Source organism: Littorina saxatilis, linkage group LG12 (assembly GCF_037325665.1).
Source record: "Littorina saxatilis isolate snail1 linkage group LG12, US_GU_Lsax_2.0, whole genome shotgun sequence".
Taxonomy (NCBI): domain Eukaryota; kingdom Metazoa; phylum Mollusca; class Gastropoda; order Littorinimorpha; family Littorinidae; genus Littorina; species Littorina saxatilis.
The window spans coordinates 9,501,512-9,521,764 of NC_090256.1; the positions used below are offsets into that span (position 1 = coordinate 9,501,512).

Below are 20,253 nucleotides of genomic sequence, written 5' to 3' on the forward strand. Positions count from 1 at the left end.
TGTTTCAGAAGTTGTGCTGGTTTTATATTTTGATTGTTACACACAGAAGCAGAGTTTAACAGTTCAGAAGACGTTGATTCTCAGAGAGCTCTATACTATAGTCTATAGGCAATCTCTAGTACCTTTACGGTCGACTATTAAAGTTCACGATTTGGGCACGGTTGAACAAATTTAACGCACTGCTCTTCAAGAATAATGTAAAAAAAAAAAAAAAAAGAAGAAAAAAGTAATGAGACGAAAGATATCTTATTCTATAATTTTACATTCTTGAAGAAAGAACTGACAAAAATCTAAAACAAAGAAGCTGTGATCGTATGAAAATTCAAGATAAAGAAACAAGAAAGGCTATCTTATCTATGGGTAAGTTAAAGTTTCATAAACAAAACGATCTATATAGGCCATGGAATGAATAGCTGTATGGTTTCTAGAGTTCTCAAAAAAACACCCACCAGGGAACAGAGTGGTACTATAAAACAACGACAAAGAATGATTATAAAAAGGGTAACAAAAAGACACTCAAAGGTATCTTTGGCAGTCAATTATGACTTTACAAATAAAAGACGTCCCGAAAAGTACCGGAGGATCGTAGCACAGCACCGTACTCTTACGTAAACACATCTTTCGAAAATAGCAAGATCTAGATGTGGCACTTTTTAGGACGTGTACGAGAACGTGTACGGGTAACGTCATCAAATCTAGTTTTTACGTCACGCGTTTGCCAAGATGTGCCGTCTTGGTGGGAGCAAAACAACGTATGATTTGGAACATTGGAGAAAAAAAGTGAGTCACGGGTGACGCATTATCTACCCGTACACGTACAGGTCTTTGCTACACGTTCCATCATCTAAAACACTGTAATAATCTAAGAAACAACAGACAGTATCCTTTACTCACCATGTGTTGCAGTCCTGCTGGAAGCTCTCCCCGTTCTGGTAATCCTTGCCGCCGTGTGTGCATGGACACTGGTCAGCCGCGACGCAATGACCGGCGTGTTCCACGGTGCCGGGGGGACAGAAGCAGCCGTCCACACAACTCGTGTCCGTGCACACCTGCTTGGGGTTCTCGCACGTCAGGGTGCAAGAGCTTCCACACTCCTGGAAGATCTTTCCCCCGCTGCACATCACAGCTGTTTATGGAAACAAAGAGGAATAATCAGGACCGTCGTTGTGGTGGAGGTTGTAGTAGTCATCAGCACCAGCATCAGCATTAGTTAGAAAGCAGCCCGAATTTCCATGAGGGTAACGTCACAGAACTATATGATACCTTGTTCGTATCCCCCTCCTACTCCTCCGCCTCCCCCACTTCCTTATCATCATCATCATCATCATCATCATCATCATCATCATCATCATCATCATCATCATCATCATCATCACCATCACCATCATCATCACCATCACCATCATCATCATCATCATCATCATCTCTGAATGTCTTGTTTGTGGGAGGAAACAATCATTCACCACGAACATCGCGGAAGAGGGACAGAAAAGGGAATGGAGATTGAAACAAGCACACAATCATCCACACGGACAACAGTTATGCAAAATAGCTAACTGCACTTCTTTTGTTTGACTGAAGAAAGGAAGAAAACTCGAACAGAGCAATAACTATACAGAACCGACTTTTGTTTGGTTTCTTTTGGACAGAATCCCCTCAAAACAATTATTTACTTCGTGTCCAAGACTAACAGAATATATTTAATGTAAATCATCACAAGGGATATAAAAGGTACTCACGACAACGGTTGTTCCTTCTCCAGTGCAGACCAACGCCCTTGTCCATGCATGCCTTGGAGTAGGCCTCCATCGATGTGCACGTGCATGCCTCGGTATCCTGCTTACAGCAGTCAAACTTGCACGCCTCGATGTACATGGTCACGTCCACTGCCTGTAGGAATTGACAGAAAATACAGGAACCATCACACGAAGAAAATTATCATCGGGTTTGAATGCGTTTTGATGTGTTCACGTCTACATGCTTTGCAAATTGACAGAAAATGCATACAAGGTCACATGAAATAATATCGTGGGTTCGAAGGAGCTTTCATGTTTTTCAATTAGTCTGAGGGCAATGATTGTCTTTGTCATCAGCTAGTAACGAGATACCAGAGAGAGCTTCTCAACATTCATTTATTCATGAACAAATTAGACACAATTAGACAAAGTACTGAGGGTTTGAAGTCATTCGTTGACATTCATGGATTTTTGTTGTTGCAAATAATTTTTAGAAAAGATCTACGCTGAATGTTCAATTTTTAAGCAAGCAAAACACGAGCGTGTACATAATATACACCATACCACAAGTCTGTTTGTGGAGCGATGTGTTTGAAAATGTGCTCTATAATATACAGGTATGTTTAAGCATCGCAAAACGACAACTCTAACAGCAGCCAGTCGTTGCCTTCTTTAGTTTTGCCAAACGAAACACTGCAAAACAGAACAATTAACTCAGCAACACAGGGGAAGGAGGATATATCAGACCCAGGCGCGTTTCTTACACTGTGTTTGGTAGCGAAGACGGGGTCAGACAGTGGAGCAGCACAATTAGAATAAGAAAATAGATATATTGGTAAGTAGGGTAAACTAGTAAATGCATAAATGCATCAATAAATAAATCAATAAGTCAATAAATAAATAAATAAATAAATAAATAAATAAGTATAACATGATTTAGAAAACAAGTTTTTAAAAAAGTAAATAAAAAATATAAATAAATAAAAAAATAGTCGAATTAATGAAAATAAACATGTTAAAGAGAAAGTGATTTGACGGTCGTTTCTTACACTGTGACAGGCAGTGAAGGCGGGGTCAGACAGCAGCGCGGCACAGCGCGAGCCAGCGCGTGTAGAGGTGGCGGCGTCACACGTCTGTTGCTGGCTGGAGTCGGGGCACGGTGCTGACAAACGGGAAAAAAAATCGACTTTCATATTTCAAGTCGAATTATCCATATTCTAATTTGTAATGGGTACTGTGTACGTAATCTTACTGGGTACCTCCACTAAATTTGAACGTGAATTTTTTTTTCTAAATATATATATATATATATATCCCATGACCTCCCTTCTTTGTCTCTGTTACTTCAGTATGGGTATATATGTTGTATTTTTATAGCTCAATAAATACATCATGGACTCAAAAAAATATATGATAGTGCAGATTCCGATTTGGGCGAAGAACTACTTTGCTCCCGACCTTTGACCTCGCGCCGAACAATGTGACACATTTGTATGAAGTTCTAAAATCGTATTGCACGGCTCAGAAAACCATATCAGTTGCACGCAAAAATGAATCTCAGAACTGATCTGATGTATGAGATGCAATAAGCAAAAGTTTCTTTCATTATGAAAGCAATGCAGGTCGAAAAAAACGAACATTCAACTTACAAGATAACCAGATGCTAGCGAACCAAAACAAAAACACGAGTACCCTCCCCTTGCATCGTTAGCAGACGACTTTTCAGAATCTGTCGGTAGTGTGTTTTGGTGTGCGCCTTCAGCTATCAAACATCGGCTGTTTCACGTGTTTTGCGAGCAAGTCTACTCTTTTGCCTGGCTCTGCAGTAAGTCCACATATTTTTCCGTAATCCAGTCATATTCCTTCAAAATGCAATCAATCGGCGGTGACAGACGTGTCGGTCGCGTTTTCCTCACTGTGTGACCCATACCAGTTTAAGTTCATCCATGCAAACACACTCGCAAAACAGTTTATCACGTAGATACATTTCAAATAGGGAGCAAATGGTTAAATCTAAACCTACATATTTGTTCCCTAAAATTTGCTTCTCTGTCAATAAGCCTAATTACACACGTTCGAGAAAAACAACGTGGAATCAATTCTGAATCGAGTAAGCCAAATGGGTCCCAAACCCGTTTCGCCCGTTCTGCCGACCTGAAACGCAAAACAAAAGAATTGTGCGCTTCAACTAAATTAATTTCTATTCGACTTCATTACTTTCTTGCAACTTATGAACCTTTACTTAAAGCTTTTAAATGGTCTGAAAGTAGTGTTACCGCGTACTTATCGATGCACTCATTCGTTTTATTTTTTCAGCGACGGTCACTTAGTTTAAGGTTGCAAAAGGGCTAAGTCTCGCTGGCAACAGTTTTACCCTGCACAGATCGCAACAGTGCCGCTAGTAGTCTACACTTTGTGTTTGATGGTAGAATGGGATATACAGATTACAACACTCGTGGTTTTTTATATGGCTTGTATTTCAGTCAAGACCCAGCGGGAATATCAATCGAGAGCCACTCGCCAGAGGCTCGTGTCTCCCGATGATATTCATCCGCTGGGTCTTGACTGAAATACAAGCCATATAAAAAACCACTCGTGTTGTAACCCATACTTATCCTACATATGTGAGAGAGATACTCGTGAGATAATAATCGTTCAAATCACACGTGTGTATATCATGTAAATGAGGTCATGTCAAGCAAGTCTGGCAGGGACCTGTTTTTCAACTGCTTATGATGCCAAAGTCACCGAGACAAACGTCATTATAGAAACAAAAATTGCGCTCGCTAATTACCCTCGAGGAATTGTTAGAACTAACACGTCACGCCACACTTTCAGAGTGACGTTTCTTTGCTTTGACGTAATAGATGGCACAGGGTTTAGAAGAGATCGAGGTTCCAAAACAAGCGTCTTCAGTTTAGCTGCCTCGACCGCAGGACATTTTCAGTAAAATACACGTAAGTACAGTATGTAGGATAAACAGAATACTACATGGCTTGCTGCATCGTACCAGATTTACACGAGTTGCTTTTTCAAATAGTGAACAGCTCGCTTTCGCATGCAGTTCAATATTAAAAAAAAAAACAACTCGTGTAAATCTGGTACGACACAGCAAGCCATGTAGTATTCTCTATTTACTTTTGTTATAGATACTTAGTATTACACTTGTTAATGGGCACTTGCATGCAAATGAAAAGAAAAAGGCTCTCATATCTGTAATTTTAAGGGGTATACTCACGTACGATTTTATTCGGTATCTATTTCCAGTTTGTAATGGGAATTAACATCGAATATTGACAAGTGCTTACCTACAAATTTTAAAGTATTGACTTTATTAGGTACAATGTACTTACTTCGGTTTAATTTTTTTTTTAATCTCCAATCCATTTGTTACTTACATTTTCAATTTTTTACAGCTCCTTCTGCTTCTTTTGAATTGGAAACTTCAGTCTAACTTGTAATGGTTACTTACGCGTAAGTCCCGTATGTTTGCAGCTCACACGGATCCTCCGCATCATGATATATAGCCTGCTTACTTCATCACAGTTTTCTTTTCCATTTTCTGTAAATCTTTGAACGAACCACACAGAAAAGAGACTCACCCTCTCCGACGTTGCTTTTCTTCCAGCTGGTTCCAAAGGCAGCGGCGTTAGCAGCCTGGCCGCCGCCATCGAGGGTCAAGTCATTGCTCTGGTCCCCATCGTAAACACCGCACAAACCGCACGTCTTGCTTTTCAGGCCCTCCATCGCCTGTAAACAGTTATTATTTTCGGGCATTCTATATGTGCATCATTTCTTGTGTAGACAATCAAGACGGGAACCGGCACGGTTGGCCTAGTGGTAAGGCGTCCGCCCCGTGATCGGGAGGTCGTGGGTTCGAACCCCGGCCGGGTCATACCTAAGACTTTAAAATTGGCAATCTAGTGGCTGCTCCGCCTGGCGTCTGGCATTATGGGGTTAGTGCTAGGACTGGTTGGTCCGGTGTCAGAATAATGTGACTGGGTGAGACATGAAGCCTGTGCTGCGACTTCTGTCTTGTGTGTGGCGCACGTTATATGTCAAAGCAGCACCGCCCTGATATGGCCCTTCGTGGTCGGCTGGGCGTTAAGCAAACAAACAAACAAAAGAATCAAGACGGGAGAGTGATTTAGTGACCGCACATATCATCCAGGCCCTCTTTCTCTTGACAACACATGTCCATGAGATTAGCATTTTAGCCACACATATCTGCATCTACTTTATTTGCCTTTTCCCTGTGTAGTCATAAAGGTTTTAATTTGCCTCGACACGTTTTTTTCACTCATGAAGATAACGTGATCAGGAAGAGGAGTGTCAACTATTTGATTGATTAAAAACAAGTTTAGTCTATGAAGTATGGTTGAGCTTCGGCTTGGGTGGGAAGGGGAGACGTTTCGACGAACAACTTTAACTTAACTTTATACCTGTGTGGTGCTTCGCTGATGGATTTTGCTGCAAAATGACGCAGCAATTCACATACAAAAAGCAGGGTCTCACAATAAAAATCGTAATAAAAAAGGCAGGATTTGGGAGGTTATATATAGGGCTATGAGAGAGAAGGGTGAGTGGTGGGGGGCGGGTGGGGGGGGGGGGGGGCGGGGCAGCGGTCTAAAGTGTATGTGCACTATCTGTTGTCTCACCCTGAAGAAGACTAAAGTAATGCCCTTCGTATCTTAGATCGGGCAGTTCTAGTTGCGCATGCTTGTCGTTGCCATGGTTATTTTTTGTTCTGTTGATTATCATGTGATTGCACACATTTAGTGCAGCCTGGAATGTGTATCTTAGTTTAAGGTGCAATAACTAACCAATAGTTTTTTTGTAAACATTTAACAGAATCACACTGGTTTCGAAAAAGACATGATTGTTTTATTTACATGTATTCAAATTTTGACCTAATGATTTCAGGCCGACATATTCACCAAATGTTTCGATATCGCTTCACGCAAATTGTTCATAAAGACATTGACAAGAAGACGCACACGAGAACGCTACTCACCCTGAAGAAGACGGACTCCTTGCCGTCCCACTTGACCATGAAGCCCAGCGCGCTCTGTACTGTCAGGTAGCGGCCCACCTGCTGGAACACCGTGCCGCTGCGTGACGTAGGTACCGTCAGTGACGTACCGTCCCACGTCACTTCCGGGCCGCTGGCGCCAGCACGAAGGGACACCTGGAGAAAGGAACAAAGCGTAAGCTTGTCAGTCTATGTGAGTTTTTAGTGTTTCGTTTTGAAATGGCATTACAACTTGCCAGCTTCGTTCATCTGCTGCCCTAACGTTGAAGTTCCTAAATGCAATGGTCGTTTGCTTTATATCTGTCTACATTTGATACTGTATTTGCCACATATATGTTTAAACCAATGATGCTAATCGATAAATCCGTCGCAGTATAACCTGGAACGGTTGAAAACGACGTTAAACACCAAATAAAGAAAGAAAGAAAGAATCGATAAATCATTCAACCTTCAGCCTCCCCTTCCTTCTCTGTGCGGCCTTTCTCTGCAGCTGTCTATCTGTCTATCTGTCTATCTGTCTAGCTGTCTAGCTGTCTAGCTGTCTATCTGTCTAGCTATCTGTCTAGCTATCTGTCTAGCTGTATAGCTGTCTAGCTGTCTATCTGTCTATCTGTCTAGCTGTCTATCTGTCTAGCTGTCTAGCTGTCTAGCTGTCTATCTGTCTAGCTGTCTATCTGTTTAGCTGTCTATCTGTCTATCTGTCTAGCTGTCTAGCTGTCTATCTGTCCGATTTTAAAACAGAAATAAGTACCAACCAAATCTACAGTCAATCCTTTATATTTGTGCGTAAGGACTTATCAAAATTCGATGTCTATTCCCATTACAAACTGGAAATAAATACCGAATAAAATCATGTCTGTCCCCACTCACTCTCCTCTACCATCTCTTCCTACTCTCCACCAATGTTTGCACCCCCCCAACCACCTTGCCCCCCCTCTCCCACCCCAAACCCCCTCACTTTACTGCTCCATCTGTCTATCTGTCTTTTTGACTCCCTTTCTCACCCTCCCAAAGCACCTTTTCCCATTTCACCAATTGTTACCCCCAACCCACGTATCCTCCCTCTCCCACCTGAATACCCTTACCTCACTTCTCCCAAGGCAGCTTCATCTGTCTATCTGTCTTTATGACTCCCCTCCTCACTCTCCCCACAGCCTTTTCCTACTCTCCACCATTGTTCCCCCCCCCCCCCCCAACGTTGACCTCATTCTTTCACCATAAACCCCCTCACCTTGCTGCTTCCAAGGTAGATGTCCAGCTCTCTCTTGCAGGGGGTACCGGGCTGGCAGTTACGGTCGTTGATGACGTTGACGGTGAAGGTGTTGAGGCTGCAGTCTCTGGCCAGGGTGTAGGTGCACTGACCGGTGAAGGTGTAGACCTTGTTGTCGAAGGTCCGGTAGTGCTCCTGACCCCACGCAACGCACATGGCTCCACGGCCCACTGCTGGGTATGCTGGTCAAGCAGGAGGTTAATTAGATACGACACTGACACATTCACCTTTGTGTGTTTGGTAAACGTGAAATCAATTACATACGATACTGAGATATGCACAGTGAAAGTGCAGACCAAGGGTCCGGTGTTGCTCCTGACCTCACGCCACGCACATGGCTCAACGGCCCACTGCTGGGTGTCAGTCAGAAGGTTAATTAGACACGACACTGACACATTCACATTGGTGTGCTGGGCAAACAGGAGGTTAATTATATACGATACTGACACATGCACAGAGAAAGCGACGCCACACACATCGCTACCTCGCCCACTGTTGGGTGTGCTGGGGGAACAAGACTATAATTAGATACAATACTGACACATGCAAAGAGAAAGCGACGCCACACACATCGCTACCTCGTCCACTGTTGGGTGTGCTGGGGGAACAAGAATATAATTAGATACAATACTGACACATGCAAAGAGAAAGCGACGCCACACACATCGCTACCTCGCCCACTGTTGGGTGTGCTGGGGGAACAAGAATATAACAAGAAATTCCTCCGAGGTAGGAAAAACACCCCCGTCCTTACCATTCTCACTGCCACCAACTGAGAAGGTTATTTCCCTTTGACCATTAATATGTCCCTCTATAAGTCCTTGTAGAATCTTAATCCACCAATAACTCCCTAACCGTGTGTTTGACTGGTCCCAATTTTTGTAAGGACCGTCTCAGGAATGTATAGAACCTGTTCACCAAGTTTGGTGACGATCGGTCCGTTCATTCTTGAGATCTATATGCGAACACAAACACACAAACAAACAAACAAACACATCCACCGAATCCTATACACACCCCTATACCGGGGGTGTAATTAGATGCAATACTGACACATGCACGTGCTAAGGAAGAACCTCAGTATTGTTCCACGTGGAAACTGACTGCAGTGTCAAAAACGGTAATTTCTCGCATTGAAATAATGTGAAATAGTGAGCTTCCATTGCAGGAAAAAACAAAATGGGTTGTCCAAGTATTATTGGTAGGTTGTCCTCAAGTTACTATTTTCCTAAACTTTGTTGACGTGCACACAGTTTATCACCATGCATAAGCATTGCAAATGAGTTGTTCTTTAGTACTGGTGACAGAAAGGGGGAAAAGTGGTCAAAATTCAAATCTCTAGTTTTGTTTTTGAAATATTGCTTTTCATAAAGCAGAAATACTGTAGTATCTGTTGTACATAAGAAAAAATCACTGGTTCACATGGTTCCTACATAATCTAACTTTTAAAGCTGGTTCTTGTGTGTCTGTGTGTATGTTTGTATGATGACGATAGGACCCGAAACGGCTGCACGGACTGAGACAGGAATTGCAGAGAATGTTCTTTGCCACTCGAGTCGTGTCATAAGGTACTTTTGGAATAGCAAATTTGAAAGGATTCTTCAAAAGAACGGCGGAAAACATTATATACCCTGTGAGCTATCGAGGATCCTCCCCGTCTGGGCTGTCGAAACATGGTCTTGGTAAAAGACGTTTTCAAATGCGGTTAACGGGGAGATACACTCGAAGCACATTTAGCGAAGTTATGTTGCCAAATCATCAAAGATCAACATTTCACTACACGGATCGATGCACACAGTCGAAATAGATGTGACTTTCACACGACCGAAGACTACTTACTAGCAGACTAGCAGACGACAAGATCTAAATATTTAGATCAGTGTAACTGATGTAACTTTGAGCAGGTTGGTTTCAGTTTAATAAACAATTTTAGAGAATTGTGTATTTTATATTTGAGTCTTTCGTGTTTTAGACATTGATGCATTTAATAGTTTTAACGAGTTACCTTTTGTTTTATCATTCTGGTGTTTATCTAGATGTGCTGTGTATCTTATAAAAAGTTTTTAAAAGTTCGAAGTTATTTTAGCATACAGGTTTTTTATGGTCTTAATAGTTAAACATGTATTACGTTATTATTAAGATTCATGTTTTGTTAGCACTAAGCAGTTGTTTTAATCAGTCTGGTTTTCTCTTGTTTTCATTTTATGAACATTTTAAATGTTAGACTAACTTATTGTTTTGTACAGAAGAATAACTGTGTGAATGGTGTTATACTGAATGAAAGAGTGTGACATGAAGTTCTTGTACATCATTGTAAAGAGTGTGAATGACGTTTTAGTTTAGATGTCAAGCGCTTAGAGCAAGCCTTTTTAACGAAAGTTTTTGATTTAGCGCTATATAAATGTTCTTATTATTATTATTATTATTATTATTATTATTATTATGTAAGAGCAATCCGTTGAAGAACAGTTACTCCGCTTATTCGTCTTCAGTTAAGCTTATTTCCCCTGCCATAAGTTTCCTTGCAGATCTGCAGTCGCGTAGTGAAATGAACTAGTGTCATCGGAAGATTCTTCTCAGTCAATGATCAAAGCACAGTAAGTTCTATGCTGACAAAAGTCACTTTCGGACAACACGACGATTGACTTAATTTATGAGCCCAAAGGTAACAATATCGACAAGAATGTACGCATTTGACATTAAATGAAACATTCATAGACAGTTTCCAACTCACCAGATCTGCCAAAGAGCCGTCATTCGTGAAAAAACGATGATTTTAATCAGACAGGTATCGGAAACAAGCCTTGGTCACCTGCGTTATTCCTTCCAAGGCGACGTGACGGCGCCACATTTGTTTGTTTATGGCTGTTTATCGCGAAACAACACAGTTGAAATTTGTGTGTAAAATACCACAAATTTGTGGTGAATCAGTTCGTCATCTGCGTTTCGATTGTAATTAAGTCAGATTGGAGTTACTTTGAACCGAAGGCGAGGGTAACCTGCGTTATTTGTGGGACATCGTGAACAAATTTGATTGCAATATTTTATACAGAAAGTAAATTTCAATGATTCTGGCTCAGACTTGTAGATCTGTTATGCAGTGTGTTGGTAGTGTATCTGCTTTTCTGCTATGAAGCTCATTTGGAGTGATACGCTGATCGAAGTGGGGTACCCTATGTGGGACATCAGCCGTATGCAGATTACGCCTCAGAACACTCTCGCATTTCACAAAGACAACAATAATTTGCAACATTTCAAGAACTGCATCAGTTTTATTAGATACTATTTCAACAACAACAGCACAAACACGACTATTATCAACAACACAGAACGGGAGGTAAGTCTTCAAAGACGCACCAAGTGTGCGTTCCCGTTTTTGGACGCCATTTTTGCTGGCATTTTCACAGTAAATCTTAATATTTCCATATCTATTGAATGATTTTGGTATTTTCTTTGATTGTGCCGATTCTCCTATCTCTCTGGCATGTACTGGGTGCTTTGTGACTAGTTTCTCCCCTAGACTGTATTGAAAAATGCGTCCGTGTGAGCTGACCCCCACTTGTGACCAGTAGCAAAGAACAACTCAAATGTGTATTCTAAAGAACATTACCATCTCAAAATGTCCAAAAGCTGACATAATTGTAAGCGCGGCAGTGATTGACAAAAACATTGACAGATCTAAGTCACTGTACAAAATAAACACAGCAGGTCTTTGACGGTCAGGACAAATCTTCTTCTTCTTCTTCTGCGTTCGATGTTGGTGGCCGTGCTAGATCCTCAGACCAGTGGCTGCCAGGAAGTCCGCAGTCTTGCGCAGTTCGTCGGCAGGACCCCAGAGTTTGGCTCCAACACTGGTCTCTTCTTGCCAGAACTTCTGGCGTATTGTCTCTAGATGGGGGCAGTTCTGGAGAATGTGCTCCGGAGTTTGCTCTTCCGAGCCACATTCACAGTGTGCGTCATCCGCAAGGCCCAGTCTCTTGAGGTGTTTCTTCAGTCCACAGTGCCCTGTCCTTAGACGGAAAATGGTGGTTTGGCTTCTCCGGTCTAGTTTGTTGATGGGGTCTTCCTGTGGGTTGTAGTCTCCGTTTCTCTTTTTCCAGTTTTCTTTCTTCTTCCGTTGTAGAAGAGCCTTGGCTTCTTAGGACAAATCTTAAAAAATGATTACATCCTGGCTATTTATAAAGAGCGATATTTTCTAACGAAACATAGTCAAATTTACCTGTGCTTCCCGTGGCTACACCACCATTCGTCTGTGTCGTTGGAATGACCGTATCAAAATCTGAAATGGATAAATAAAATCTTTGTCTTCACTAAAAAAAGAGGTGAACAACTGCACAAATCACATAGTGTTTCACATTATTTTGTAGATTGTATGTCAGTCATCTTCCACATTTTGTGTACGCGTCAAGTCAGTTCATTATCTTGAAAACAAAATTTACAAGTTTCACTATGATGTTTACTATACCAAATCAAGATAAACATAAACAGGCAATACTACACGGTAAGAAGCTTGGAAAATGATGTTTATTATTTCACATGCTTAAAACATTTACTGTGGCGAATCATTTTCGATCAAAGTAAAACAAACATAACATGGCGTGGCCTTAAGGTTTCCTTGAATGTTTCAAAACACTCCAGCCCACTTGAGCCAAACACGATTTATAATAATTATTTAATACCAAACTGCCACAAAAACCAAATCACGCCGACTTTGTGCGCATGTAACAAAAAACAAGTCGCGTAAGGCGAAATAACAACATTTAGTCAAGCTGTCGAACTCACAGAATGAAACTGAACGCACTGCATTTTTTCACCAAGACCGCATACTCGCAGTTTCGCCAGTCCACCGCTCATGGCAAAGGCAGTGAAATCGACAAGCCAGAATAGTGCGGTAATGGTCGCGCTGAATAGGATAACACGCTTTTCTGTATCTCTATTCTTTTTAGCGTACTGAGTTTGTTTTTAATCCAAACATATCATATCTATATATTTTTGGAATCAAGGCCCGACAAGGAATAAGATGAAATTGATTCTAAATCGATTACGGACAATTAATTTTAATCATAATTTTCATATATTTAATTTTCAGGGCTTGTTTGTAATCCAAATATAACATATGTATATGTTTTTGGAATCAGAAAATGATGAAGAATAAGATGAAATTGGTTTTGGATCGTTTAAAAAAAAATGTAATGACAAGTTTCCGATTTTTAATGACCAAACTCATTTATTAGTTTTTAAGCCACCAAGCTGAAATGCAATACCAAAGTCCGGCCTTTGTCGAAAATTGCTTTGCCAAAATTTCAATCAATTTGATTCAAAAATGAGGGTGTGACAGTGCCGCCTCAACTTTTACAAAAAGCCGGATATGACGTCATCAAAGTATTTATCGAAAAAAATAAAAAAAGCATCCGGGGATATCATTCCTAGGAACTCTCATAAAAATCGGTCCAGTAGTTTAGTCTGAATCGCTCTACACACACACACACACACACACACACACACACAGACACACACACACACACACACACACACACACATACACCACGACCCTCGTCTCGATTCCCCCTCTATGTTAAAACATTCAGTCAAAACTTGACTAAATGTAAAAAGTCACACACACACACACACACATACACACACACACACACACACACACACACACACACACACACACACACACACACACACACATACACACACACACACATAAGATACACAGAAGCACCCCATCCTGAACTCAGGTCAAAATGAGTTACTTCCCTTCGGGTCTGATTTATCCCTGACAGGATGCCTTTGTTTTCCTGCTCTGGAGAGGAAATCGATTTTTTTTAAAACATATTTAGAGCTTTTTGTAATGTGTTATTGATATAAGCAGATTAGCGATCGTCGATAATGATTTTTCATGGTGTTGTGTAATTTTTAGATTACAAAGGAATTGTTATGTAAGACCGTTTCAAGGGAGCTATCTTTCGCGGGTGTATTTACTGTGCAAACAACTCTAAATATGGCAAAACGTGTCACGCGATAATCAACTTCGGCTTCGAAGCAGACGACACTTTTTCTGAAACCTGTTGGGAGTGATGCAACAATATCACGGTCTCCTTCCCACAGCAGGCTCAAAATTTCGACTTGTTTTGACCTTAGAACGATGTCTTTATCATAACTGTGAAGAACAGAATGGAGATCACTGTCGAAGTCGGTCATTCTACAATCACGTTCGTCTTTCGTTATCAGAAACATTAGCGAAAGACGTTTGTTTGTTTGTTTGTTTGCTTAACGCCCAGCCGACCACGAAGGGCCATATCAGGGCGGTGCTGCTTTGACATTTAACGTGCGCCACACACAAGACAGAAGTCGCAGCACAGGCTTCATGTCTCACCCAGTCACATTATTCTGACACCGGACCAACCAGTCCTAGCACTAACCCCATAATGCCAGACGCCAGGCGGAGCAGCCACTAGATTGCCAATTTTAAAGTCTTAGGTATGACCCGGCCGGGGTTCGAACCCACGACCTCCCGATCACGGGGCGGACGCCTTACCACTAGGCCAACCGTGCCGGTGGCGAAAGACATATGGGAGATAACTCTGTATTCTTGTTTTGATATATTTCCCTTTAATGCGCGTAGTAATGACCCATCCTGTCAGAGAGACACTGAGCGAGAGCGTGGACCGATGATTATCAGAATGAGAAGCACCCACCCTGGACGCAGTCAGGGATGGTTTCTTTGGCAGGAGACCAAGCACCGGACGACGAGCAGCGGTAGGCTGCAGCTGCCTGGGATTCGAACCTGAAGCCTGTGGAACAGGACACGGTACAGACCACATCAGCTCCCTGCTTCTGACAGTTGATCTGCCCAGAGCGTGGGTTAGGCGGCTGCTGGCACGGGTTCGCACCTAAAGGATTAAAAGTAAAGGGCAAAATTAGGGAGAGAAAAAGAAACAGGGTATACAAAACTCGTGAAAGACAATGGAACAGGTCCCACAGTACTGACAACATCAGCAACCTTGCTTATGGCCGTTGATCTTCACGATGGATTAGATTAAACATACGTTCACTTCGGCGTAAACCATCGTGCACACCAGAACCAATCTGTTGAGGATTTGTTTTCACGTGAAGTCAGAACATACTTCAGACTGGGTGCTTCCTGTTCAGAGGGAATTTATTTTATAGAATTAATTTTAAAAATAATCATAGTTGTCACTTGCAAAATAAATTCTGCACAAAGATTTCTCTCTGCACAGAACATTTTACAGACTGCACATGTTGGGTATTTATCCAAGAGGAAGCGTGTTCTCGGTTCTATCGTTCTGTAAAAGATGGAAGGAAGGTACTTTTCAGATCGCTTACGAATTACGAAATCACAAAAAGTGAGTGATGCTGTAAGTTGGGCGATGCAAAGTAGGAGACAAGTAATTTTAAACTTGAAACAGAACATAGACAGAAGTATAACACTTAAAACGGAAAATGAAAGGTTCAAATGACTCACGTGACTGGCACTGGTTTCCGCTGTAGCCAGCCGGGCACGAACAGTGGTTGGGTGCATCGCAAGTACCACCGTTCTGGCAGGGCATTGTGCAGATCGCTAACAAAAAAAAGAAGATAAATAAATCTTTGAGTAAAAGGTCCAAGCTCCAATAAATGTATCGCTTTAACAAAACAAAACAACAAAACACCAAAAAACGTACACAAAAGCACTGAAAAAACACCCATTAAAATAGTGCCATGATCCAATCAACCAGAAACAAAGGTTCTGTTTAGGTGCATAAGTAAACAGCATTGCACAAACTAATTTTTTTCTCTCAAATAAAACCAGAGAAACAGAAAAAATACGCACCGAATTAGGATTATTAAAAACTGATTAAGGTTGCTTTCTGTAATGCATCTTCTAGGACAAAATACCACACTTTGTATGGCAGTTTGAAAATAGCTATACAAACCAATGGGTTAAAACATAAACACACAAACAAACAAATAATCAATCAAACACACAAGCAAATGGACAGACACAATGATTTAAAAGAAAACAGAAGAAAACAATACAAAACAACGTGTAACAAAAGAAGCATAAACAAACATGCAAACGGAACAAAACAAAACTACAAAAAGAGAAGAAAAACAAGTCGCGTAAGGCGAAAATACAATATTTAGTCAAGTAGCTGCCCTTTTTCAGCAAGACCGTATACTCGTAGCATCGTCAGTCCACCGCTCATGGCAAAGGCAGTGAAATTGACAAGAAGAGCGGGGTAGTAGTTGCGCTAAGAAGGATAGCACGCTTTTCTATACCTCTCTTTGTTTTAACTTTCTGAGCGTGTTTTTAATCCAAACATATCATATCTATATGTTTTTGGAATCAGGAACCGACAAGGAATAAGATGAAAGTGTTTTTAAATTGATTTCGAAAAAAAAATTTTGATAATAATTTTTATATATTTAATTTTCAGAGCTTGTTTTTAATCCGAATATAACATATTTATATGTTTTTGGAATCAGCAAATGATGGAGAATAAGATAAACGTAAATTTGGATCGTTTTATAAATTTTTATTTTTTTTTACAATTTTCCGATTTTTAATGACCAAAGTCATAAATTAATTTTTAAGCCACCAAGCTGAAATGCAATACCGAACCCCGGGCTTCGTCGAAGATTACTTGACCAAAATTTCAACCAATTTGGTTGAAAAATGAGGGCGTGACAGTGCCGCCTCAACTTTCACGAAAAGCCGGATATGACGTCATCAAAGACATTTATCAAAAAAATGAAAAAAACGTTCGGGGATTTCATACCCAGGAACTCTCATGTCAAATTTCATAAAGATCGGTCCAGTAGTTTAGTCTGAATCGCTCTACACACACACACAGACACACACACAGACACACACACAGACACACGCACATACACCATACCCTCGTTTCGATTCCCCCTCGATGTTAAAATATTTAGTCAAAACTTGACTAAATATAAAAAAGAAGAAAAAAAAAAGAAGAAGAAAAACAAAACAAACAGGTGAAATAGGCATTTCCCCCCGTACTTGCCTTTATCTATTAGATTCGAGAATATACTGATGCTATCATTGTGAGGAACACTTACGAACGCAGCGCGGGACGTCAGGCCCGGAGAACCAGGTACTGCCGAAGATGTCGCACTGGACCTGCTGAGGGGAAGGGGAGTCGTCCTGAAACTCATAGCCGTCCTCACACGAGGCGTCGCAACTCCTGAACAATGAGAATGAAGATAAGGATAAGATGTCATATAGTCCTGTGAGGTTAACCTCATGGAAATTCGGGCTGCTTTCTCCCTGAGGAAAGCGAGCTGCCATACAGTATACGGTGCTACCCTTTTATTTTGTCCTGCATGCGTGTATTCATGTTTTCAAGCCCTGAGACTTTCGCTGTGAACTTAGGGAATTATAATAATAATAATAGAAGTAACAATAGAAGGGTGAGGAAGTATTAGTAGAACTTATATCTTGGTTTGAACAGTTGTTTTTTCATTGCCCAGTGTTTACTATACCATGCAGTCGTATGCAGTAAAAGGAGCACACGTAATAAGGGCAGAGCTGGTATTTATGTCGTATAAGATTTGAACGGACTGTGCATGAACTGTTAGGAAAGACACCAAATAAACTTTTTGATGTAAACATTGTAAAATATCATTCAGTTTAAGTCACCGTTTCGACGTTTAAAAGTTAATCATGCCGTCAAAAAACGCCCTTTTTGAGGGTAGGCGTGTGACGTCATACCCAAATATTGCTCAGATCCAGGAAACACATTTTTGAGCAGAAGAAAGACTGCTCTTCAAATACACGTATATTTTGGACCCTAAAACTGCTGTTTAACATCTGGGCTATACCATTGAAAAAATATCCTTAACTTTTTGTGCTCAGTGTACATACCAGCTCTAATTACCTAGTTAGTTGTGCTCCGTTTATTGCCTAGCTGTCAAAAGTGAAACACTTCAGTTTTGAGTGTACGGAGCTCATAACGTTTGTTTGACTCATTTTGGGGATGTAACAGCGTGTTTTTCTTACTCCATGCACACAAAAAAGCCAGACACTTACGACTGTAACGTTAACTATAGCTTCCAGTACAAACGCATACTCTTTTAACTTCTACTGCATTACGCAAGGTGGAAGTGTCTTGAAAATGCTCAATATCGAGCTGACACTGGTTATTTTTTCTTAAAAAAAAAAATGCAGACCGGAGCTTGATATTCACGGAGGTGTCAACACACCGTGTCTCTATAGGTTTAATCACACTGATAGATATATAGCTCAGATTGACTCATTTTCAATGAACAACGCTTTTGGGGCTCGATGAAACAGCGACAACATTATCTGCAGAACGTGGCCGTTAGAAAGCTTGATATGGTAAGATAAGGAAGGCAGACGGGCGTACAGACAAACAGACAGACCCAAAAATCAGACAGACCCAAAGACAGACCCAAAAATCAGACAGACCCAAAAATCAGACGGGTACTCACAAGTAGAAAGCATCGTCAGTACACTCGTACTTTGTGTGAGGAGGGTTGGCTGGCTGTACGCAAACATCTGCATTTTGCGGGGGAAAAAGTTATATAAATGTATGTGCTACTCATACTGATTTTCACTTTTAATCACGAAAAGAGAGAGAGAGAGAGAGAGAGAGAGAGAGAGAGAGAGAGAAAAAAAAAGAGAGAGAAAAGAGAGAGAGAGTGAGAGAGAGAGAACAAGAGAAAGAGAGAGAGAAAAAAGGAGAGAGAGAGAGAGAGAGAGAGAGAGAGAGAGAGAGAGAGAGAGAGAGAGAGAGAGAGAGAGAGAGAGAGAGAGAGAGTGGTCAATCTTTTTTCTGAGGATCAATCAAGCGTTAAAAATACAGAGTATAACAATCAAACAAAATGCACCTTTTCAACAAAAAGACATGGGCATTTCTTGTCGCCACAAAAGTAACGCAATTTTCTTCATCTACTCACTACATTAGAGGAGAATGACTTTGCTGACAGAGATTAATAGATCTGTAAAACTACAAAGAGATAACAATCCCAAACAAATTGGTGCGTGCGTGTGTGTACATGTGAGAGTGAATGTGCATTTTCTTGCTTTCGTATTTATTGAGGTGTTGTCTTTATTGATTAAAATGTTTACAAGAGAACATAAAAAAAACCGTAGTTTTTTTTACATTTATCATAAAAGTTATGTTTAAAGTTTATGGCGTTTTAATCATGATAAGCCAACACAACTGATTTACATAACAAAATACATAATGTTTTCTGGTATCACCAGACACATGAAAACGGGGTAACATTCACTCACCATCAGCTTGTCTTTTCATGCGTGGTGCCCTGGACAAAAGAAGAGAAGGTCTAGATATTAAAATACAGACTGATTAAGATAACAACGGACAGAAATTGCAATGAAATAACGTGTTGATAAATGTTACAATCTATCAATGAAAATATCGGTTCATTTTAAATCAAATCAGTACAGAAACCAACATTTTAATGAAATTAGAGAACGAAAAAAAGTGACTGACAAAACGTCCAACAAGAGCAAGAACAGCAGAAAAGCTGTCAGTAAATGTTCAACAATCAATCAATCAATCAATCAATCAATCAATCAATCAATCATACACTCACCAACAAACCAACCAACCAATCAATCAATCAATCAATCAATCAATCAATCATACACTCACCAACCAACCAACCAATCAATCAATCAATCAATCAATCAATCAATCAATCAATCAACTAATCAATCAATTAATCAATCAATCAATCAAACAATCAATTAAAAAGGCAAACAAGCAATCTCTCAATCAAAAACTCGTAAGTGAGTTTGATATGAGAAAACATATCATCATCATCATCATCATCATCATCACCATGGCCAACACCACCATCACCAACACCTCCGGTCTCCACAACAACAACAACAAACCTCTCCGCAGCCGCTGTCGCAGCCAGGAGGAAAACCAGGAGGGCACTTGACGGTGCCATCTGAATCGCCACCACGACCACAGCACAAAAGTCTACAATCTCGAACAAACTGTTTTGAACAAACTCTGGAATCTGGCTCGGACCGATCTAGCAAAGTCCAAGCAGGTGCCAGAAAGATCCTATGGCAGTTGGTTGAGAGTCAGTGAGACTTTTAAACGGGTACATGTAGGGAAAACTGGGTGCCACGCAGCTACCACGCGTACAGAGACGTGGAGACGTACGTGTGTTCGTGGCAC

The 20,253-nt window shown here is 40.8% G+C and overlaps 1 protein-coding gene across 1 annotated transcript in view; it reads right to left on the minus strand.

The window, feature by feature from the left end:
- Positions 1–20,202, minus strand: part of LOC138981211 (mucin-5B-like) — a 57,781-nt gene extending 37,579 nt beyond the window's left edge. Inside the window, exons 1-13 of the mRNA XM_070354058.1 lie at positions 19,959–20,202; positions 19,332–19,360; positions 18,524–18,590; positions 17,132–17,256; positions 15,531–15,626; positions 14,743–14,937; positions 12,258–12,317; positions 8,000–8,220; positions 6,751–6,924; positions 5,339–5,486; positions 2,786–2,898; positions 1,740–1,890; positions 895–1,126 (exon numbers count right to left, since the gene is read on the minus strand). Of these exons, the coding sequence (XP_070210159.1) occupies positions 895–1,126; positions 1,740–1,890; positions 2,786–2,898; positions 5,339–5,486; positions 6,751–6,924; positions 8,000–8,220; positions 12,258–12,317; positions 14,743–14,937; positions 15,531–15,626; positions 17,132–17,256; positions 18,524–18,590; positions 19,332–19,360; positions 19,959–20,017 (1,670 nt within the window). The 5' untranslated portion in view covers positions 20,018–20,202. The remainder of the gene's footprint in view (positions 1–894; positions 1,127–1,739; positions 1,891–2,785; positions 2,899–5,338; positions 5,487–6,750; positions 6,925–7,999; positions 8,221–12,257; positions 12,318–14,742; positions 14,938–15,530; positions 15,627–17,131; positions 17,257–18,523; positions 18,591–19,331; positions 19,361–19,958) is intronic.
- Positions 20,203–20,253: the final 51 nt, after the last annotated feature.